The sequence below is a fragment of the Lonchura striata genome, chromosome 5, assembly GCF_046129695.1.
Source record: "Lonchura striata isolate bLonStr1 chromosome 5, bLonStr1.mat, whole genome shotgun sequence".
Classification (NCBI taxonomy): Eukaryota; Metazoa; Chordata; class Aves; order Passeriformes; family Estrildidae; genus Lonchura; species Lonchura striata.
The window spans coordinates 3,827,716-3,852,128 of record NC_134607.1 but is presented as its reverse complement, the minus strand read 5'-3'; the positions used below and the strand labels follow the sequence as shown (position 1 = coordinate 3,852,128).

At 41.5% G+C, this 24,413-nt stretch overlaps 2 protein-coding genes and 1 long non-coding RNA gene across 3 annotated transcripts in view; 1 reads left to right on the top strand and 2 right to left on the bottom strand.

The window, feature by feature from the left end:
• Positions 1-17,111, bottom strand: part of ANO2 (anoctamin 2) — a 131,377-nt gene extending 114,266 nt beyond the window's left edge. Inside the window, exons 1-3 of the mRNA XM_031503685.2 lie at positions 17,093-17,111; positions 13,053-13,231; positions 9,891-10,280 (exon numbers count right to left, since the gene is read on the bottom strand). Coding sequence (XP_031359545.2) covers positions 9,891-10,280; positions 13,053-13,231; positions 17,093-17,111 — 588 coding nt within the window. The remainder of the gene's footprint in view (positions 1-9,890; positions 10,281-13,052; positions 13,232-17,092) is intronic.
• Positions 17,112-17,529: 418 nt separating this feature from the next.
• On the top strand, positions 17,530-21,111 carry LOC110475715 (uncharacterized). The gene is made up of 3 exons (XR_002466311.3): positions 17,530-17,591; positions 19,393-19,539; positions 21,083-21,111. It is a non-coding gene; the product is annotated as an uncharacterized LOC110475715 (long non-coding RNA).
• A 25-nt stretch (positions 21,112-21,136) lies between these two features.
• The window catches only part of VWF (von Willebrand factor), a 116,774-nt gene continuing 113,497 nt past the window's right edge, over positions 21,137-24,413 (bottom strand). Inside the window, exons 51-52 of the mRNA XM_021540069.1 lie at positions 22,868-22,965; positions 21,137-21,479 (exon numbers count right to left, since the gene is read on the bottom strand). Coding sequence (XP_021395744.1) covers positions 21,264-21,479; positions 22,868-22,965 — 314 coding nt within the window. The 3' untranslated portion in view covers positions 21,137-21,263. The remainder of the gene's footprint in view (positions 21,480-22,867; positions 22,966-24,413) is intronic.

The following is a 24,413-nucleotide window of genomic DNA, read 5'->3' as shown; positions in this document are numbered from 1 at the left end:
TGTATTAAGAAAATTCCAGCAGCTCAGGGGTGATCCTGCTCCTCTGCCCAGCCCTGTGTGGCACATCTGCAGAGCTGCCAATTATTATCTTTGATAATTAGCACTGACATGTACAAGTGAAGGAGTGCATTTTAGAGCTACCTATTAGTATTTTGTGGTACTTAAAGTTCTACAAAATTGACAAAATTGGTTTTACATTCTAGTGACATTTGCATCTTTTTATACAATAATGGAAGGGAGAATTGCTAGGAGCACAGTACATGACTACAGAATTGCTATACTGCTATCAGGAGGGTTATCAATTACTATATTATAAAACCACAGCAACTTTTAAATACTAAAATGAGCTGTCTTTAATAGCATCATCTCACAAGTCTCCTGATATGGGGGAGTTTGTCCTGACAGAGAGTCTGAGCATTACAAAGATATGGAAATTAAGAGCAATTTACAGCTGGATCTTGGTAAAAGTATTCTTTGTGCTGACTTCTGCATGAAGAGACTTGCCAGTTGGTGGCCAGATGTGACAAAACATCCCTAAACCAACAAATACTTTCCAGGAGACTCACTTGTGAACTGTGGCTCCCAGGTGAAACACAGCCCAGGGTCCCTTGTGGTGCAAGCTGTGTCTTAGGTTGTCACTGCTGTGCTCTCATGAGCCTCCTGCAACACATCAGCTGAAAAGTAAAGCAAGTCCCTTAATTAGCAAACTTTGGTGCCTCACTGAAGCTGAACTTGGCCAGCTTTGGGTGAGCAGTTTCCTAAGGACAGCTTTGAAACAAAGAGAATAAGAGAGGAAGGAAATTTTGCACAGAAGTTGCTGAGAGAGAAGCAGTTGTGAAGCATGAAATCTGCATGTCCAGCTGTCCCAGCTGTGGATTTTCTCAGTGGAGAAGATCACAGACCATGGAATAATCTTAGTTAAAAGGGAATCACAGGGGTCACCAAGATGTCTTGGATGCTGTGACTTCATGTGGACCTGCAAGTGATGGCAGCTGATGAGCAGCAGGAAGGGTGAAGAGCTGACTTCACACCAAGTGAAGAAAGACACAGTGGCAACAAAGAAGTGGCAGGATTTCCAAGATTTTGAACGTGAACAGTAGAGGGGTTTTTTCAAGAAAAACAAAGTAATTTCCCCTTAGTAATCAGGTCACAGGATAAGGAGAAAGAGCTTCATGGACAGAAATAGAGCATCCTGTGGTGGCCAGGTGAGCAGCCCTGCAGGAGATTGGAGTGAAGGGACAGGGCAATATGCAGAGGCCAGAGGCAGGTGAGCAGGTCAAGCACTGGTGAGGTGAAGCAGGTACCACTCACTGACCTGTGAAAGCTGAGCAGTGCCACTGCAGGCAGAGAGCAAACATGATCCAGTGAACTCACAGGGACCTGTGACAAGCAGGGAGGCTTGCCAGGGCTGCAGGGAACCACAGTGGGTTGACTGCACTGCAAGAGCCTGAAAGTACCCCTAATTTAACAAAAAAGCATGGTATGAAATTTCCTAGATCCCACTAAACAAAATGTGTCTATTGAAAGGGTGGAAGAGCCTTCCAGTGACCTTCCTTAGAGACACAATCTTTAGGACATTACTTTTGTCTTGATGACCTAACAGGGCTCAGTGGCAGCTGAAATCTGCACATCTTCAGAGGCAAGCAAAGAATAATCAAAGCCTGCAAAATGAAGTATGGAATATGAGAGTTGGAAAAAGAGCAGGAACACCAGTGGTTTCTAAGACAGGCAAGGTTACAAATGAGTGAGGATAATAGGAATGAGGCAAGCAACAGATAGAAACAATGACATTAAATCCAGAAAAATTAAAACTTGAAAACCCTATGACTTACAAGACATGCATGGAGTTTAAACTTTCAAAGCATTAGGAAACTTAAGTCATTCTTCACACTCTGTAACCAGTTTCAAAAGGAACAGACTCAGGACTTTGAGTGACTTGAGGAAAAGTGCTAAGTAGAGGATGGGCAGCAATATCATCTCCCCTTTTGAAGTGATTAAGAAAAATTTACAGTAGTTTGAACTAACACTTTGGAGGTGTCAGCATGGAGTTCTGCTTAAGTATTTGCAAGATCTTAAATATATTTATTATATATCTCTGAATGTTAATTTTTCTTTGTATTACTAAACTAATCCAGCTAAACCACAACTGAGCTTAGTGAACATGTAGACGAAGGCTGGAGAGAAATTCCCCATGTCCCAACTGGAACATGACTAAGGCAAGTGCAAGTGGGCTCCTCTGGAAGAGAAGGATGCTGGTATTTTTCCAGAAAACTGTGTTAGCTCCAGCCTATAGAAAATAATTACCACCTCTACATTTCCAGGAAAATGCTCCTATTGGTGTCTTTTTTTCCCCCTGAAAAGGTTGCTCTTCTCACAACAAAATAAAATTTTAGAAAAAAGAGAAATATTAGTCCACATAGCTGTTCAGTCATTTTCCCGACTTACCTATATGTCACTCATTCTCTCCCAAATATATTTTTTGTATTTATCTTATGAAACTCCATCTTAGGAGTTTAATCTGCAATACGAGACATCCAATTATTTAATTCCTAGATGGTAGATCTTAAAGAAAACATATCCACTATCAATATATAAAAAAAAAAAAAAAAAACCAGACTAAAACAAACAAATAGAAAAATCCCCCGAAAGAAACAACAAATAAAAATCCATGCACATGTTCAAAATAAGTAATTTTGTCAAAATTTTTGGTGTCAGAGATGAAATCATTGTTACATTAATGCTGACCTGGAATAACCACACAGAAATTGCAGAATATTACAGAATGCAGCACAGTACTACATAAATCAAGACCTAACATGCTTTTTCTTTGGCCTGTTATTGTGAGCACATACCTGTACACAAAAGAGGTTGAATACAGGGCACACATTTATCAGAACTGTGTACCAAGACAGAACACACCCAGAAGGGTAAATTTTCCATGCTGTGCATGGGGATTTAGCCACCAAACTCTCATTAATGCTAATTAGAGCCATGCAGCCCAATGCCACTCTGCTATATTATTTTCTTTTCCTTGTAGTTCTATTCAGGACAAAAAAATGGCTGACCTGGAACCACTGGAATAACAGAGGCACCTCTGTGATAAAGTTTTGACTGATTTGCTTGTCCTATGACTTAATAGACCTTGCAATGACCAGGAAAGACATTTTGAATACAACCTCATTACAACTGGTGGCTTGTACATCACAGTTCCCTCTTCTTTTTTCAGGAGGCAGCCAAGTTAATGAATCTTTCCCTCTATGACAGCTTTTTCCCAATAAATCTGTGCTCATCCACAGGAACTAGCACTAAGTTGTTGGAACTCTGCCCCTACCTAGAACTTAGGTCTGCAAAGAATTTAAGAAACAGTTTGAGCTGAAGAGGGTGTTCGGATTACTAAGGGGAAATTACTTTGTTTTTTCTTGAAAAGACCCCTCCACTGTTCACGTTGAAAATCTTAAATCTGGTTTTCACTCTAAAATGTCTCCCTCTCAAGTGCAGTATAACATTTGAAAGTGTACACAACGTAAAACGTCTCGGGACATTTTTTCCCTACATGGGATCATTCCTTTCCTTCAGTGTCTTGCTTCCTGGAAGAATAGTACTTGCCTGAGCATAATGTCACGATAAACATGACATTATAGCAACTCAGATTTGGGCAGAATGACACACACAGGCATTAAAGTAATCAGTAAAGCATGAAGAGCTCAAAACGTACAAGAATCCCACAACCCTGAGTCATTATTTACATTACCTTTCCCTGGATGTGCCAAAAGATAGCAAATTCCACCCCCTCACTACCCACGCACACAAACAGTTGAGGGTTTGTTTGGTTTTTTTTTTTTTTTTTTCCATTAGATAGTCCTATCCTGCAAGGACTAATTCCCACTGTCAGATATCCCCCAGCCTGTAGAAATCCCCCAGATTCCCTGCTGGGATCCATTCCTGAATCTGAGAAGGCAGAATGACACCTTATGGAATGCCTTTTCATTTGTCTCATTGCAGGCAGAAGGAAAAAAAAAAAGAGAGAGAAAAGGAAAGAAGAGAGAGTGGCACTGTCTCAGCTCAGATCCTTTATATCTACAACATAAACCAGTACATAAATTAATATACATACGTATAAAAGCAACATATTGAAAACAGGGAACATTTATCTACAATGCTGCATCTGCTCCAAAGCAGAATTATTCTCAGTGGCTCTGATTTAGGCAAAGGATTTTTCATGAGGTGTGAATTCCTAGCTAACCACAAATGCCTCAAAAAAAATAGTGATATCACAGAACAATTACCAGCAGAAATTCAGTAGTGAACACTCCTTTGGCACCAGATATACCTGCAGGGCTGCCTGCTGCTAGAGACAAAGTAAGAAGTGGCCTGGGGACAGGAAAGCAAAGAAAGTCCCATTTTCCTTACAAAAGAAACCCTGAAATTCAGGATCTTTCTGCTGTTACAAAGAATAGGTCAGGGTGCATTAGGCATTGCAGGTGGGGCAGTCCTCACCCAGCACGTCACCCCAACAACACCAACACCCCAACAACAGCAGCATAACTGCTGTTTAATAGCTCATTTAATAGCTCAGAAAAGCAACAAATCCCAGGGCCAAATTTCCCCAAACTGTCTCGTATTTTACTATTTTATTTTCATGAAGCTGCTACTCAAGCTGCACTGGCCTAAATGCTTTGGAGAAATTATCACTATTCAGCCTCCAAGCCTCCTCTGCAGGCACTGTGGCAGCATCACATCCCTCAGGGCTTCATGTATCACCCTTCAAACCCTCCCGAGGGATTTAATTTACACATTAAAACTTCTGCTGCAAACAAGAGCGCTGATAATTAAAATATGTTTTCAGGGAATCATCTGTGAACAGGCCAAGCAGCTGATTTTGTTACTATGCAGCCCTATCCTGCAAGTGTCCATCCCCCAGCAGAGATGTATGAGCCATTCCCTGTGGGCTTCTCATCTGCCAGCCAAGTTTGTAGGAATTGAAGTAGTTCTCCCAGCAGGTGACAGAACTCAGTACAGGACACAGAGACATGAAAACACAAATTCAGGAGGCTATTGGCCATTTCTAGCAAGCAAATCTGCTAGAAACAGCATTACGTAGAAAATATTTGTAAAATCAGGATGCCTCTGACCCAAAACCCATTGTAAATATAACCAGCATATACAGCCCTATTCTATCTTCATCTAAAATTCAGGATATGGATTACTCTATTTCCCAATCTGCATACAATTGATTACATTTACCACTGCTTACCCAAGAGCTTTATAAATGTTATTGACAAAACATAAATGATTTTTATACACCTTTTCAATTTTCTCTACATCTCTTGGAAGCCTTTTTGACTAAGGTACCTCATAGCTGAGCACCAAGAGTCTGGATTATAATTAAAATACACAGAGTGAGTGTGTCTGCCCATTCATCTATTCAAGCCACAACACAGTCATTAAAAAAACCCAGGATTCATAATATGGATTTTGAGCTTTGACAGCACAGCCATTCTACTTAGCCACCTTTTATTATGGGTCATTATTTTAATGCTCATTTAATCACACCTAAATCCTATGGGGCTACTTCAAAAGCCTGTCCAAAACAGAGACATAATTTCCTCTTAAATAATTAATCAGCTTGTCAATATTTTCATCACGTTCACTTCACTACCACTGCAAACCTTGCCTTGCCTGTTCAACTTTAATTTTATAAGAGCTGTGTATTACATTTCAGCCCCATATAAGTAACATACAGGAGCAGAACATGTTTTAGCTAATTAATGCTTCTGTAACCAGAGTCGCTGAAAAATATGCATCAAATATTTATATAATTGGCTTCCCAAAGAAGAAATGCCTCGTTCTGAGTGCTGAGAGACTGAAATACAAAGTCCAAAGACCTAGAGCACAAAGGACCCCAGTCTTTTTCCAATGTTCCATTACTTTGTATCCTTCTTGGCTTCAGGAGGCATTCATTAACAGGGATAAAGGTCTAGGACTCCTATTAAATATCCATGTCCTTTTAAAATTAATGTTAGCTACTATTAGACTTTCCTCAGAACTTTGGATAAATTAATATTTTGAGGTAATTAAATGTCCATACTGAGTGACTGCAAGGTGTCTCACAAGTACTAAGGGCATGAGATGTTTTCCTGGGAGTATCCACAAAGCACATTTATAGACTTTGGGACAAACACTTTTTTTTTTTTCCTTTTTTCAGGCTTTTAAATACTACTGAATTAAGCAATATACATTACATCATCTTGGCTATGCTTTGTCCTTAGCAGCTAACAGGAGAGAGGCCTCCTCCCACTGACAAATAAGAAGCACCTTAGTGCAACAAAACAGTGCATTTTAACCCTAGAAATAAAATCTACTGAAACATTGTAAGCTTTTATTTAACTCAGGCTGGGGAGGTGTTGGGAGGTTTGTTTGGCTGGTTGGGTTTTTAAGTTTACGTGGATTTTTCTTCACCAAAAATTCAAAAATATGCCTTGCAATATCAAGCAGAAAAATCCCATCACAACCTCCATCATCAGTAATATTAATATCATCATTGAGGACCTTAAGGACTTCCTTCCCCCTCAAGTGTAATGTAATCAAGGGAGTTTAGTGAGACATTTTGGAAACAATACTGGCTCGAAAATTGAGGTTAGATGAGCTTCTTGGAGGATAATTTACACTTTGTTTTAGAATTGTCATCATCTTCCCCTTGAAATAATATTTCCTCTCCCAACTGCTACTTAGCAAAGTACATTTCACTTCCAGTGTGCTCAAAAATGAACCAGCTTTGTCAGAATGCCAAGGCACATCTCCAAAGTCTTCTTCTTCCATACCTATTATGCCTTACCATACAGAATACTAATTGAAAATGGTGTGTGTTGTATTTGCAGTCATTAAAGCAACAGTAAAATTCAAATTTATGGGAATGACTGGTTTCAGATTAGGTGACGCACAATTATCAGTTTCCCCAGGAACAAATAAGAAATAAACAGAAACAAAAGAAAGAAAAACAAAGCAACAACAAAGGTAAAGGGAAATTTTTAAAAAAATTTAAAACAAAAACAAACAAACAAACAAAAAAAATGAACAGGAAGGTTGTATTAAGAGAAATGGAAGTTTCTCTGGAGGACAGCAATTGATAGAAAGTTATTAGGAAGTTGAAAACATAGTCCAAAATTCCTTAATTCACAAGTAATAACTGGGTGAATGGAGACAGTCCATAGTCATGCCTATTTTCCACAAATTCAAAAACAGCAATATGCCTCTCTCTCTATTATACACTTCATCTTTTTCTTGTCCTCCTCTTTTACATATTTGACAATGTAAGTGAGAAAGGTAGTTGTCAAACCTAGTTACATTGGACAATGTAAGTGAGAAAGGTAGTTGTCAAACCTACCTATCCCTAGTGTCAAACATTTAATAATCACAATAATGCCACATATTAGCAAACATATTATCAGGGAAATTCCCACTTCTCCAAAAAAAGCTGCAGAAATAAAGATTTTCAGATTGTTGTAACTCTGTATTGTGTTCCTAGAGATTAACTGCCTGATGTCAAAAAGGTTTCGGCCAACAAAATTCTCATGGGAGAACTCTCATGTCCCTACTCCCATGTGAGGTTGGTAGACTCAAACCATTCTACAATTCTTTGATTCAGGACATCCCATCTCTCTTAAATTGGTGGATTTTCTTGCAAAACCATAGGAAGATGATGTAACACAGAGAAACCAGGCCTGCTCAAAACCAAGGGTCCAAAAGGGGAATCCCACTAATCCTTTGCAGCCAGATCAAACTTACCTCAAAATCCAGTCCTGAGTAATATTAGAGAATATATCTCAACTTGCAATAGTATTATATTAAAAAAATCTGTTTCTTATATTAGCACTGAAATAAACAACAAGAAACAAAAAAAACTCCACCAAACATTCAGTTCAGCATAATCCCCTGGAAATGTAGTAGTTGAAAGTCCACTGTGATACACAAAAATACAAATATTGCTTTAAGGCTGTTCTCAGTTTAATTTATAGACACATATTTTTTCCCCAGGACTAAAAGCAAAAGTTTTTCCCATAACAGCTCAACACACAATTTTAATCCACATATAAGGACAGCTGTGCCTTTCACATGTGCCTACCCAACATTTTCTAGGAAATCCACAGCAGGAAAAAGGACAGAACCTTCAGTACGTTCCAACAGAAGAAAAAATCAGTGAAGTGAGAAAAAGAAAAGGAAGTAAAAGTCACAGGTCATGGGCAGGGAAGAAAAAGGATAAGGCATAGTCCTTCTAGCCCCTTCCAGTTTCTCAGAAGATTCTGAAAGGGAAAACTCTTTCCCCTTTTGATTCGACAGCTTGTGTGTTGGGGAAGGACAGGAGGAGGGGTGGGGGACAGGAGTGACTCCATACATAGACAGTTAGAGAAGTGATGGAATAGCTTTTTTTATAATTTTCAAAATCAATTCATTTTTTCCATAAAAGAACTGATCAACAATTTCCTGTGAACTTCCCAGTTCATTTACAAAAACCTTTTTTCTCTTCATAGTGAAGACTGTGACAAAAAGGGTGTTTTTTTATCAACACTTTATGACATAATTTATCACTTTGTATATTATTTTAGAGCATGTGTCATCACTTGGAAGAAGGCCAAAACAGAATTTTTATCCAGATGGACTTAGGGTAAGTAATGAGTCAAATAATCAAATACAAATCTCCTGCTTGACTTTTTGGGTTCTGATGAAATTCAGAACTGAAAGGGGTCTCCAAAAACAGTTGTTTTCCTGGGTTTATTGCAATTTGGTTATAAAAATCATAGCAGTAAGATGGTCATGTACTGAACCATAACCCCAGTGCACAGCCTAAAAGAATCAGGATCTGAGATCACTTTTTTCGGCTCAGTGCAAGGATGGCTCAGCCAGGCTGTGCAGTGAAGTACAACCCAGAGGCACCTGCAACTCAGAAAATTAAGCAAGGAAAACATTAAGAGTCAAAAGGCTTTTCTATTTCTTTCTACTCTTGCTGGTGATTTAATATGCATACACTATATCAATCCAGTCAGTCTCAAATTTTCTGATTCAGTCTGTGATTTGCTCCACGTTTTGAAAGTGCTGGCTGGTTGCACTGGAAGCAGCAAGAGCTATGAGTTCTCAGCACATACAAAAAGGCACTCTTAATATCTCAAATTTGGTCTCAAGAGCAACAGAGTACCTAAAACCCAAACCCAGCAGGGATTTCCCTTCATTGGATATAAATATCCATGCCTTTTGAAGGGGCACAGAGGGATAGCACAGAGCTCAGCACAACATGGGATTTAGAAGACATGTGCTCAACTGACTGACTGGCAACAGCCAAGTAAAATAACCACAGCTCCCAGCTGACCTGAGCATAGTGTCATTCCAGCATCACACACATGGGAGAATAAAAACATCACAGGCTAGGATCTTCTCCTGTCAAAGCATAGGAGCTACTCATGTTGTGGGTGGAATGGACACAAAACTTACATATGGCTGAGAAGAAAGCTGAGAGTTGCACTGAAAATATTGTGAGGAAATACGAAATGTCTTAGCAGTGTTCCAGCAAATTACCTAAGAGATCCTTTCTTCATTTTAGCAATATTTAAGTTGTTGAGGAGTTTTTGGTAAGAAAAGTGTGTCTGCTGTATCCCATAAGAACATTTAGATAAATAAATATGTTTTCACCTGAAGTAAGATTGAAATTGCTACTCAACACTACATTAAACAACAACAACCACCATGTCTTTCTCAGCAGAAAGAACCAAGCAACACAAACACACCCTGGCCATCTTCTTAGCTTCACACCGTATTTTGGGCATCCCAAGTGCCCATTATCTATCGGGACACCTGATGCCATGTATGAGATGTATGAGGTGTCTGTCTTCCCCTCTTACCTCGGGGTCTTTCTCGATCTCCAGCCCCGCTTCCAGCAGGTTGCGTTCGTACTCCTCCCGCTGCAGCCGCCTCTCCTCCTCCAGGGTGTCCAGCGGGCTGAGCTCCACCACCCCCGGCCACTCCTGCAGGGCACGCTGGCCATCGTGCTGCTGCTGCTGGGGCTCAGCACGGCCCTTCCCAGTGCCTCCATTTGAAACCAGGGCCACGGAGGCGGATCCGCACCTCGGCTCCGGGGAGGCGGCACCGGGCACGTGCTGGGCCAGGCGTCGGCGGTAGTGGTAAGCCAAGACGTAGTCGACCTTCCTCTTGCTGTCCCTGAAGTGCAGGCCGCTCGGGGAGGCTTTGTCCCTCGCCCCTGCCTGGCTCCCTTCCACGTAGTTGTTGATAATCTGGGAGAGAAACATGGGAGTCGCACAGACAAGAAAGCCAAAAAGCCCAAGTAGGTGCGTGGGGGGGTCTATCGCCACACGAGCACATGAAGCCACTAAGAACCCAGGTATGACCTACAAATACTAATTCTGCACACCAGCCTCACTTCATTCCTCCTCTGACCATAAACTAAACATAGCGTTGTTTCGTTTAGTTTATCCCAACACATGGGATCCCTACGGAAGAGCAGGTACAGAGGCACACCCCAGCTCTGTCACCCTGTTCTGCACATGCACAGACAACGGGGAGAAGACACCCATCTTTTGAAAGGGGACAGAGAAGGGAGAATAAGGACCACATTACAGGTCACGTGCCATGTGCTGTGGAGCAAAGCAGGCAGAGAAGGGAAGAAAAACGGTGCTGGGAGGGAAGAAATCAATCTTAGCCAGAATAGGAGAAACATCTTTAATATGGTTCAAGGTCCAGAAGGGCCAGGCTGGACAGAAACACTTTGGAAAATACTGGGTATTAGAAAGGATATGCCCCATGAATGGCTAGCCATACTAGCTTGTATTTTAACATATGAAAAGACTGTGTGACTAACCAGTAACACTGCAAAAAGGCTAAAATCCTTCAAACCACCCATGTTGCATCCAGCAGCCCCTCAGACCATCCCTTCTTCATCATCTCCCTCTCACACCCTTCTGGGATGCAGCTCCAACAGTAATCCTGCCATCACTCCCCAGCCTGGATGGGAATTCTGTAGCATTCATGTGGAAGTCTGACACTGAGGCATTCAATTGCACTTCCCACTCATTAAAGGCAGCCCATGAGTTTTCCAAACTGTTTGCAGCCACCATTTCCAGCACATGCTGCAGTGTAAAGCCCTTCAGAAAACTCTCTAGAGTGTTATTCACTGGAGTGACATCAGCCCTCCAGTGATGGGGAAAAGATAAAAGCAAGGGTCAACCTGATCCAAAGCAATCATCCTATAACCTAATTCCGAATATTTATGGTTCCCATAGGTGACTGTAGAAGTTCTATCTTGACAGGTACCAGTGAAAGGTTTCTTTCTCTCTTTTTCTCCCCTTCCTTACATGTGCTGGTAGTGCTGAATGCAAAGTTAACCACTTGCTGTATGGCAATTATCCTGTTTGTTAAAACAACACAAATTTATCAATGTGCATACCATTACATTCATCAACACTACCAGATTGTTGTTTTTGTTTTGCTTCACTTACTCTCACACAAAGTAGCTTTCAGTTGTCATGTCACTAAATAAATCTTGGGTTTATATGTATGCTACATCCTTCATCCTTTCACAAAATTACCACCAAGTAATCTGTTCTGCACATCACACTTATCACACTCTCCATGTCTAAAGTATATATACAGTCCCTTTAGGCACATCCAAAATTACACTCAGCACTACATCCTGACAGAATATAAAACTGCTTTTGAGACATCATTTTATTGCAATTCCCCATTTCCTAATAAGATACATGTTCATGTATTACTCACAGGCAGCCCATGCAAACTCTCCAGATCCATCTCTGCCCCAGCGAGGGAAAACCTGTGGCAGATTTCTAGCGTCCCTCCCAGAGAGTTTCAGGCCACACAGCACAGAAGGAATAATGTCACCACACCAGGTCACTGGCACAAGGCAATGCATTAGCTGGCTCTAGGGAAGATGAGCTCTGAGCATCCTCTCCTCCCTTACTGGAGAGTGTGGGCAGAAACAAGAAGCACGAACAAGAAGCAGGAGAGGGAACGAGGAGGTTGTAGAATGTGAAATTCACTCCAAGGTTTTCCTGTTTGTTACTGCAGGGAGCCACCTGCCACATCCCAGCCACCTGAGAGGACACCATAGCAACACTTGGGGTTGCTGGAGTTACACAGGGGATGAGGAGAGTCAACACTGACTCCCTCTCCGTGGACTCTTTTCCTCACTCCTGCAGTGAGGTGCCATCCTCACAATTATGAGTGTCCAATGCACAGAAAACTAATCAAAATTCTCACAGATTTCACTAAAGATATTTCCTGCCCCTAAATTTGCACTGCTTGCCTTACCATGTGACATTCTGGCACAAGAAGACTTTTTAGGGAGGAACACAAAAAGTCACAATTTCAAAAATCCTCTGAAGGAACTAACTATCAAGATCTTTCCTCCTCTCTCACAGCCACTGTAAAAGTCATAAACAATGATTTAAATCAGCAGCTTAGGTCCTGCTTTCACTGCTTCTTGATGTTTCCAAGACAAGAAGCCATCACACCAAGGAATAAGAAAATGGGAAGATAGGATCAGCATTTCATAATGATTTTGTTCTAATGGTCTGATAGCAAATATATCACTACAAATACATTTCAAATGTGCCTCCTCTAATGACAGCTCTCCTCTGACCACTACAGCCACACCACACTTCCACTGGGAATCAATCCAATCCCACTAACACCTTGTCACAGCTGGCTTAAGGTTGACACAGGCACACCCAATTTAGTAATCAACCTGCAGATCTTTTCTGCCACTAGGGGTAATAGTGAAGGATTTTGGCTAAAGTAAACAATCCAGAAATTTTGGTGGGATTACTACTGCAGAAATTAATTCCAGCTGTACGCAGAGACAACTGAACCACCTGAGGGTGTGGTATCATTTTCCTCATAAAAATTCTTCTCCCTGTTCTGATTTAACCAACACACAGGAGAGTGCACCCTGCTCTGCTCACTCTGCTTCAAGCCTCTTCATAATCTCAAATGCACTTGAGCTAGATTAATGAACATGAAACCCTACTTACAGAACTTCTGTAGGACACCACTGATGCTTCAAGAGCTCCATTGGTCCCACTTCTGTGCAAGGAAGTCCGGTTCTGAGGAACAGTGAGATATTTGCTGTCGTAGGCTGAAAAAGAGTCCCTTGCTGATGTTGCTGTCTTCCGTCCATTGAGAGCTGGGTGTGAGGAGGGTACAGCAAAGTCTGAGAAGCAGAGATAAATACATAAAGCAGGTTTTGTACAGGTGGTTTCCTAATGGAATGGGGACCACTGCAGTTACTAGACACTATTCATTTCTACTGATGTGAACAGATCCAGTGGCATCGGGTAGAGGTACAAACTTGTGGATCGTGGTCATTCTCCATAAAGAACTCTTTACACATCTGAAATGCTCATCAAGTGTATCTAAGATTATACCTATGTGTTCTGGTCTTAGGGGGTAATGTCTGGAATTTTTAGACATGCTCCCCATCTCTTGTGTTTGACAAATTATATGGTTACAGTGCAGAATAATGGAGGGTCTGGAGGGGATGGAAATCATCACAGAATCACAAACTGTCTGGGGCTGGAAGAGACCTGAAAGATAATCTCATTTCTATCCCCACTGCCATAGGCAGGGACACCTTCCACTAGCCCAGGTTGCTCAGAGCCCCATCCAGCCTGGCCTTGGGCACTGCCACGGATGGGGCAGCCACAGCTGCTCTGAGAAACCTGTGCCAGGGCCTTGCCACCCCCACAGGGAAGAATTTCTTCCTGATATCAAATCTAAACCTGCTCTCTGTCAGTGTGAACCCATTCCTCCTTGTCCTGTCACTCCAGGCCCTTGTCAAGAGTCTCTTCCTATCTTTCCTGTGGGTTCCTGGAGGTCAGCCTTTTCTTTTCCAGGCTGAACAATCCCAGTTATCTCAGTCTTTCTTCACAGCAGAGCTGCTCCATCCCTCTGATCCTCTTGGAGGCCTCCTTGCTCCAACAGGTCAGCTCCATACAGGCAGTAGCACAGTGAAAAATAAAAACCAGTGGATACAGAAACTGTTTTGACACACAAATGTTTCATACTCTTTCCCCCTCTAGTGGTGCCACAGCTGAAACAGAGTTGACTGACCATATTCTCATTCTCTTGGATAAGCTCTTAGAGGGAAAAACCACGTGTTTGTCTTTCCAGCATTAGTGTTTTATACTCAGGAGAAGACATGCTGTTCACATCTGCCCCATGGTCAGCACCACCACCACTACAGAGACAATGCTCCACTGCCTCGGTATAGTCAGGACTTTTCTCCAGGAAGAGAAATAACCCATCTATCCAGGGAGACACCACATCCATAGTGTACTGCTAAAGTCTGGAGCTTGTATTTCCCCCTCATTTAGCTGAGACTCTTCTATCCCCTATACTCAGACTGAAACTGCTTCCCCACCACCACGTTCTCAGAGAGGAGACACTAGAATGCTAAAGAAGGAAATGCTTGGAGGTGGGGATCCAACCCCTAAATGTTATAATCATTCTTATATTTCCTATCAATACCAGATTAGGGTCCAGCAGCATTTGAACAGTCCAGCAGATTGACTCACCAGTCTTCCCTGTCTGATCTCTTGAGCAGACTCATGCTTAGTTCACTTTAATGAAGCACATAATGATGCCATGAGGGAAACTCCAAGAAAAATAATTAATAAGTGAAGGTTTCATTCCCAAAGGCCACACACAATGTTTCTCTGGTATTTTCAGACGAGTCTGGGATATCTCACAAGACCTTTACACAGTCAATTAAAGACCTCTTTTTCTTTCCAGTCCTTTTAACTAGGCCTAGGGAAAAAGCTGCAGTTCATTTGTAACATGATTTCATCTCCATTATGCTTCCCAACCTCCAGAAACTGTGTCATGAACCTGAGATTAACACTGGTAAACTGGTGAAGTAGTCAGGGACTCCCAGTCAGAACAAGTTTTTTTGATGGAAATACAATTGCCAAATCTGTATCTGGAAGACTCCTGTTCTCCCAAAAGCTTCTCAGCTTCCCAATTTACACTGATTGAACCAAAATGTTTTGTTTTGAATGCATTCCACATTTGACAGTTCCTGCCTGGTACAGTAGTGCCTCAGGGACTTCTGCTTCAGATGCAACCTGACCTCATTCCACCCTGTAAGCCTTTATGACATCTGGCCTTACATGTTCTCATTCTGTAAATATTCTGGAGGAATTTGTATTGATAGAAACAAGCTGTGTACATGTGTTTATGTATGTGGATATATATAAAAATTTTAAATATGCACACATGCGTAGCTTTAGTGTATACTTATATATATTTATATGTATTTTCAGAGAACAGCAGTACAGGGAATCTTGACTTCAACTTGGAAAGCAAATGTTCAGGAACTACACTTATTCTACAAAAACTGCTGGGGTGCCATCCCTCCAGTCAAACTCCATCAAGTTGTAAAGAGATTCCAAGGACAAGGCACCCCCAGGACAGAGATCAGTGACCAGCTCCAGTTCCAATTCACAGCCATCCACCACCTGCTCACTCAGGCTCTCTACACCTCACCTTTTACAAACTTAAGGGTTGCCCACATGTGCAGTAATTCACCCACAGTTCATGTTCCCAGGTCCTTGTCCAAAGTACCATCATGAAGAATTTGCACAGACTGCTAAAAGTGGAAGGAGGGAATGTTAGAAGATAACTGCTTGTGAAAGAGGCAGTAAAGGAGTCTGCCTAATTGGAAGCTCTGTATTAAACAACCAATTAACTGAGCTGAGTGGTTGAGATGATCAGATTATCACAGCACAGCTACTTGCAGAAAATGTTGCAAATGGTTTGGTCATCCAGGGCACAAACAAGGAATTGCTTTCATTTATCTTCCTTTCTTTTCACATAAGTATCAGAAAGGATCTGCATTTCTGAAAGACACCATAGTTAGAAGAATGCTCCTCTGCAAGGCTACTGTGCAAGAGGTACTGTGTCTTCAAAATCACAATTTTAGTGCCTTTTAAGAATGTAAGAATTAGACAGACAAGGCTGTTTGGGTTGTCTCTAATGCCATCTGATTTGCAGCCTGTGTGTTCAGGGCTCACACAGTACCTCTTGGACTGCAGGTGCAAGGGGAAAAACAACAAATCTTGACTAATGCTGAACTAATCCAGAAAACCTGGGTGCTTCTGCCCATCTGAACCCCATGCCAACACTCAGTTTGAAATTTCTGAGCCTCCAGGACACCCAGCAGAAGAATGTCTTGGGTAGGACGCAGTATCTCTCTTGTATTTCTCTACATTTGGCTGTACGTAACACAGGTATCTTCTGCCTTCCCACCTCCAAATATGATTAGAGAAGAAATACTCTTTATAAAAAGAGAACCATCCAATTCTGAGTTTAGTTATGGGACTGATTTTAACAGAAGCAGTTATCAGCAGGGGACTAAATATGTAAATAGTTCTTGAACCATTCCAAAGAGAGAAAATACCAGATAGCTAAAATTTAAAGGTCAAATTCTATCTTTCTATTATTCAAATAAGGAGTTTGAAGTTCACAGCAGAGATACAGCCCCAGAAACAATGAGATAACATGGAAATAACCACAGAGGTTTTGACTGTGACAGCAAAACAACAACTCAACATCAGCACTGAAAGTTATTCTAAACTTGGACACTGGGAACTCCAGTATGAAAGTTTTATGCACTGAGCAGATTTGCTCCTTTTGTATGGGAATTGAGAGCTCAGGGCTGCCCATTTTCTCCTAGAAAAGGATATTGCTCAGTCTCCACAGTTGCACTGCAATAAGGCAAATGCAGGGGGAAACAGAAGACCAGCACAAGGCACTCGCCTAGTGATTGTCTTTTCCACATGGATCACAACACTGACCCACAGCTGCACTTCTGAGGCTTCAGAAGTGAACTCTGCATGTTTTATCTCTGAGCTCTCTGTATGTAACTGGGCTGCAGATTTCTCGTTCCTTTTTTTTCCCCCCTAAAATAAGACAGAGATGTCGTTCCAAAGTACTCCTTTCTTTGTTCTCCACCCCATCTTGGCCTATCCCTCTTCATAGGCAGCAATAAGAATGAAATAGAGAATAAACTTACCAAGCATGTGTGTCTCCATGTTGCCTGGAGGTTTGGCTGGAAATTGCGTCAGTGCTAAAATAGGATGTAGCTATGCTGTGCACAATCTGCTTCTGCACTGGCTTAAGGAGGGAACAGCAGCAGCAGCTATTTCCATCCTGCCTTGATCCTGCTTTAAGCAAACCACAAACTGAAGCTAATTAGCAAGACCTTCTGGTTTGGTGATTACCATCATGGAGGGAAGAGAAGAAGAAAGACCAAACTCCCATGACCTGAGAGGCCATGGCAATTCTCTGCTGGAACTTTAGCACCTTGTCTTCTTGCTCCATAATGCCTCAAGGAACAAGGTATCAACAGGCATATTTTGTCCAGAAGGCAGTGGGGAGGAAGGAAAAAGGCTAATGCAGAGCTAGCTCTGTCCAAAGAATCAGCACTCGAGGATCAGATTGTCTTGGAAGTGGTTTCTTTGAGGAAGAGTGTCTTTGTATCTACAGAGCTTCACAGTGCTTCCAGGTAGGAGGTAAGTGCAGAAAGCTTTTTATAAGGTTGTGTTTCAAGTACTCAAGTTACCTCAGTGCCTGGATGCACTGTCATTTCTGCATTAAATATTCAGGGGATTATCTTGTAATCAACTGTCTAATCAGAACAGGTGATGGATCCTGCTTAGCCTTCAACCTTGCAACTGAAGCAACATTTAGGGAAGAAAAGTTATTGACGACCAATTCTTTTTGAGAAAGGACTCTTATTTCCTAATGATAACTGGAGAGAGAGGTAACTAATTTGAGTCCAAATCTTTTTTCCTTTAAGCCTGTTTATGACACTATGATGGTTTCTCTAGTGTGACAGGGACAAATGGATTTATTCAATGGCTGACTAAAGTCCAGTGGTTCTGTGACCTTGTGAATCAGGATAGTGCACTGTGTCATGGCTGGTAAGGGTAGAAGTTATCTCTGTCACAGAGAGATGTGCTGATGCACCCTGTTGCACTATCAAACCTGCTGAGTGCATAAAGGGAACAGTACAGCTGTTGTTTCCCAAAATTAGGGCTGGGTGATGTAATTTTCTCAGCAAGACTAAGAAATTTATATGGGGTTTTAAATGCATTAAATCCCCCCAGTCTTCTTAGTCCCTACTTTAAAATGGTATTTCTTATCTTCTAACCAATATATCAACAGGTATCTAATATCTTATGTTATACTCAAAACTTCTTTCAGAATTTTAAAAATAATTAATCTGTTTCCTAGACAGGGAACAAATCTCCTGCTTTCTACACCTATCTCAGGGAGAGGGAAATGAAAACTTTCTGAAACTTTTGCTATTTTCCATCCACAATCTATGCTGCTCCAAGTAAGCTCAAAACCACAAAGGCAAATCCTGGCTAATTCTGCAATATTATAGGAATGTAGAGCCAGGTCCTGCTGGGATCCCTGTGGACTTACAGCTCTGCCTGTGCAGGTTCCAATTACCAGCTTCCATAAGCCATAAGGATGGGTGTGTTACAGGTAATACACTTAGCTCAGGTAATAAATAATATACACAGCAATATGAGAGGCAGCAACATCCAGCTGCTTAGAATGGAAGTAGTCTACTTTTAAGACTTTGGAACAGAGAAAATCATATCTTGGCATCGCTGTCTTTCCTGAGGTACCTGGGTATGGTGTTAATTGATAATGCAGTGCTGTGACAAATAATACCAATATACCTGATCGTGTTTCAAGGAGTGGTGCTTGCAAGTCTGTAAATTTAGCAGAGAGATTAGATGTTTTGAATTATTAAGGAGTTATATAAGACTCCTCCCCAAATCCATTCAGCATTCCTGTAAATCTATCCTATGGCACACTCAGCTGGTGCTCTGGAGTGGTGGGATGTGTTCTTAATCATTGGTGGAAAGGTAAAGGCCAAGGCAGTTCAAAACCATCAAAGCTCACAAACAGTATGTGTGACTTGTGAAACAACATTCCTCAAAGCCTGGCTTCTGCTGGAGAATTCTGCTGGAGAATGCCAATGGAGCAGTCAGATGTAGAGTACTGTGTGATGTGCTGGCACACTTGATGGTAGGCAGGACTGTGCTCTTCACACCTGCCAGTGAGGAATGCTGCTGAAAGTATTGGAATTGCAGTAATTGTAGCTGCCTGTGTGAAAGACAGAGTAGGTCCAAGCCCACTGCCTCCTTCGGCAAAAGTCAGACAGCTCTTTTGGGGCAGACTCACTGAAAAGGTTTGATTCTCATGCCAGCAAGTCAAAGCCAGAAATGTATTTACCTCCTCAGCTTGTTAAAGAAGATGGTATAACATTCCATTCTGCTTTTTCTTCCCTGCCAGTCTCTTTCTACAACAGGATTTTCAAGGAAGATCCTTCTAGCCTTGCTCATGACGGGGGCTTGGAATACACAGGTAGTAGCCAGGCCTGAGTTACAACATCTAGAACCACACCAAAGTCCCCAGAACTCCCTGCTGTAAGTAAAGCCAGTAAGTGTTCTTCTCATGGGCTGCATTGCACTGACTCATACAATTAATTATCTAATTAGAAGACCTGTCTGCAGCCAGGAAGCCTTAGGCTGCAATCCCGTCAGCTTTCACGAGCTAAGAAGGGTCAGTCTGGGTGAGGGCAGGGCTTGAAACAAAGGGACATCCCAGCCATGGTAAGTAGAAGAGGATGACATTTGCCTTTTACTCCCTTCTCTCTGCTCCTCTCTGATGTTGCAGGTTGCTATTCCAGGAATTGCTGATCTTCAGCTTCAGATGAATTGTTGACTACCTGGGTGACCCAAATCCATCTGTCAGAGAGCTTAATATCTAGAAGCAGCTACAGGAAGGAACAGATATGTGGGTGGAGATAAATTGGTGACAAATCTACTGCAGCAAGTGGGGCTGGTGCCAATTAAAATTGGGTTTCACTCTCTGGTGTTACTGTGGCCTGTAGCAGAAGACAGATGCATGGAAGGCCTGCACTTCTACAACTGTGCAGCAATAAAGGGTGGCTTGAAAGAATAAAAAAAAACAAGGCTCACAATTCAGGGTTTGTTGAATCCACAACTGACTGGCAAGAGAGAAGCAGCAGGGATCTGCCTAGTTCCTCTATTTTTAGTTGAAAACACAGGAGTTTCTGTTTGCTCCCAAAGGAAGTTTCTGTTTGTTCTGTCTGTTCCTTGCAGATCAGGAGAGGCTTTGACCCATTTAATCATGTCAAAGTGCCATTCATTATTTTAAAACTGTTAGTTAAACAAGAAGCTTAAATAATTCTTGTCTTTCAAAAACACACATGGCAGTAACAGTCCTCCCTCTCTCACATTTTTGAGAAATTAGTACTTCCCAGGGAAACTGCTTCACTGACACAAGATTCATCCAGGACCAAGACTCTGGAGGATCTTTTGTGCTCCATGGCCCAACTAGACAAAGCAGAATTTAAATCCTTGTAAATATATGCCTGGCAGCAGTAACTAAATTAAACCTACCACTGCAAATTATGCATCTAAATTAATTCCAACTTTTGGAACAAATGCAACAGGTGAAGTTCAGGCACATGGAAATAAGTGAGACAACCACTGAGCTTTCTCCTTGAATTCATCCGGGCTAGGGCTGAAGTAGGAGCTGTCCTTAAACCTGTACACATGTCCTAAGGACTTGCAGAATTTACAGAGTCAGTCCTCAACACAGAGCTTCTTTGCATTCAGCTTCAGGAGAAACATGTATACGCACTGCATAAAGATATTTGATTGTCTGAGCCACAACCAGTGTTGTTTGTGTACCACGAACATCCTACTCTTACTCTGAAGCCTTATCCCATAATTACTGTACTTCCTGAAAAGAATGGGAGGAAAAAGAGCAAAAAATTATAAGTCCACAGGGTGTCACTGAGGACTGAAGTGGGAAATGAAAGTCTAATGTCTCTGCAGAGAACACTAAATGATTTGGGGAATATTCTTTAAGTATAAGCAACTGCTTCTGAGCATGATTTATTTGTGGTTGTTCTTTTGGGATTTTTTTCAATAATGCTGATTAACTCCCACAGCGAAATGAAGGGAATCTCTCTCCTACAATCCACCCCAAGATGAATCAGGCCGTGTTCTGTTGTGCTGGTAAGCTTTATTGTTTGCTGCGTCGATACAATTTTTCAAGATTCTAATGGATAAGGCAGTGTACAGAGAAAATGAGGCTTGCATTGTGAAGTTCTTCATTAATAAAGCTTCAGATTAAGCAGCTGGGCTTCTGGGCAGTATCCATGGTGTGCACTTGCGGGGACGGCACTCGCACAGCGACGCGGAGGGGATGTAGTGCTGCACCACAGTCCCATTGGGACAATGCAGTGGGATGGTCACTGTGGTGGTCTGAGTGGCTGTGCAGCAGCTGCACTGGTCTTCCCACTGCCCTGTCTGAGGAGAGTACATGGTGATGCTTCTGCACTTGCCCTAAATGGGAAAAGAAGAGAGCTGAAGTTCGAACAGAGCCTCACGACACTCAGAATCCTGGTTCTTTCCTTCAAGATATCCGTGGGTGACTTTGTCCAGCTTCTGTGCTCTGCTGAAAACATGATCTCAGAAACAGGTGCCTGACTCCAGAATGCAGGGTGCTGCTCAAAGAGTAACTTCTTATGAGCATAAGCAGAGCAAAGGAGAGGTGAAGGAACTGCTCACACACACAAAAGAGCTCAAAATTCAGAATCTCATAGGGAATGTCCAGAGCTATGGTGTTGGCTTCTGAGAAAACGTGGTTATCATGCATTCAGAAAGGGCTTTAACCCAAATGCTGCAACCCACACACTCAGTGTTGCCCTGCTGGTGCTATTTTTTCTTGTTCTGCTTGTCTGGCCACTTAACTAATTTAGACCAAGCTATCAGAGCCTGAACCTATAAGCCTTCATGATGTCAAAACAAGTAGCCTCACATAACACTCTGTCAGAGTCCATTTCCTTTAGTGGCTTTGTACTCTTATTTCTAATTAAATTAAAATATCCTATAATTATCAGGGAGGATTTCAGAAAAAATGTACTTAATACTGTTTATTCCCAGTATAAAATCTGGACTTCTGTAGGAGAAACATCAATACTCATGACGTTATGGCTATAGACCTTTACTTTGTAGACAGGACAAGAAGTTGAGAATTATTAGTTATGCCATAATTTGGATTGCACACAAGAGTTGATTAAAATCCTTGTATGGGGCTTTGTTATCTTGGAAAGAGCAGAGATGAGAACACCCAGAAGGGCAGTTATGCTCCTGTTTTAACAGATGTTGCCATATAAGGTGTAAGCAGTGATGGGAAGAAAATTAAATTTTTAATCTGATTATGGAAGACACAAGACATGTAGAACACAAGAGCTTGGTGCCAAGGCTAATGGAGGAATCCCAGAGCTTATAAGGCACACAAGTCAGATCTTGGCACTTGGGTTTAAAAGTCTTTTAAAATGTCATTTATCTAAATACCTATTTAAATTCCCCTAATCAACCCAGAGGCTCGGTGCTTAACTACATACTCAGAGCTGAAAATCAGCTTCACAAATGTGAAGATAAATATTCCTTTTTTTTTAAGTAGAAAGTCCTAACAGAGCTACTTCAGAGTTATTAATTTCTGATGGAAGCAAGAGGGTGGGATGAACAAAGTCTTTGTGCCTTTTTTCATGCTGGTTTGACCAGGGAAAATTCAGCATCAGCAAATTACTTCAGGAAATAAGTGCAAATGAGGTTAACACTAAGTCAATCAATGAGAAACTGATGCTTCACTTACTAAAGTGAAACCATGGTGGAAGAAAAGGTTTACTTTTGGGAAAGAAAAAGGGAGGTTGATTTTTGTTATTTACCTCACAATGAGAAATGGGCACCTCCTTTTCAGCCACACATCCATTGATATTCCCATACTGCATTCTGGTACTTACTGGATGACATTCCACCTCCACACCTACCAAGTGAAAAAAAGAAAAATTTAAAAAGTGTTTAACACTGCTGGCAATTGCTTTTTGTAACTCACTTCCCTTTACTCCTGAAATCATCGTCAGTGAAATGTTATTCCTGGTAAAACCCCTAGCTGGGTGTGTCTCCTTAGAGTAAGTCATGCAGAGTTGTGTGACAATTTCACACTACAGCCCTAAAATTCCACTAGAGAAGGGTTTCCCTCATGTTTATTTTCAATTGACTGCTTTGTTCTAAAGTCACCTTGGCCATCGATCACCAACCTCTCCCCTGGTCTTAAACAATTCTCCTGTTAACTCTGATAACCAACTGGGACTCTCTTCCCCCACTTTCAAAGAGAACCTCATCATTAATATGCCCAAATATAAACTAATCCAGAAAATTTTCTTTTGAACTCTTGTGTGTTTTGGTCTGCATCTAACAACTTGTGAAGGAGACAGTGCTTTTTTTCAGTGGGTATTTTGTGCATAGACAACAACAGCTCTGTGTAGTGTTACTATAGTTTTATGTCTCTGTGAAAATTTAGACTCCTGCTCATACCCAATTCTAGCTAACCAATGAAATTTCTGTGTTTAACAGAATATTGGACTGATTTTTAGGTACTATCCAAAACATTTCGGAAAGTTGAAGGAATTCAGCAGGGCAACTGCACAACTAAGTACATAGACAAAGGGAAAAGAAAGGTATCCATTTCCTACCAGCAAACACAGCTTTCCATCAGAATGCTGGTACCAAATTGACTCTGTGCCTTGCTAAAACCTTAAATTTCATTAAAAAAAAAAATGCAGCTCATTTCTGGTTCCAGGGCTAGAATCACCCTTTCTCTTTTAATGATTTCATCACTCCTTTATAAAAATTGTCCACCTGAAAGGACAGTTGTGTTCACACAATTGAAAAGCACAAAAAAAAAAAAAAGAAAAAAGTCAGCCTCAACACAGCTTCATCCCCTTTTTGATCCTGACTTATTAACTTGTTTTCTAGTTACTTTACCTCTGTTATTTACTGTTTTTGTTGACTGTGCCTCCTCTGCAAAGGCAAGTGCTTGTAACTTAACAAGACATGTGAGATTGAGATCAGTGAAAAGAGATACAACTTCTTTGTTTAGTGGGAATATAAGGAATATCCTTTGCCTATTATCAAGTCCTGTGGCTAATCTCACAAAAATCTCTGAAAAAATAGGAGCTGTTCACTTGTGTGCTCCCACAAACCTAAAAGCTAGAACAATGCCCTCAGACAAACTAAAAAAGTCCAGTTGTGAAGGGAAGGGAAGGGAAACTGGCTCCTCAACCAGCTCCTTTGCCCGAGGACTTGTTGGACTCTGCTGAGCCAAAGGCATCAGCCTGGACTTGAGGGAACAAGTTCTTTTTCCAATTCTTTATGGCACAGAGACATCAGAAAGACAGACTCCCTCAATACCTTGGAAGATAACGTAATCCA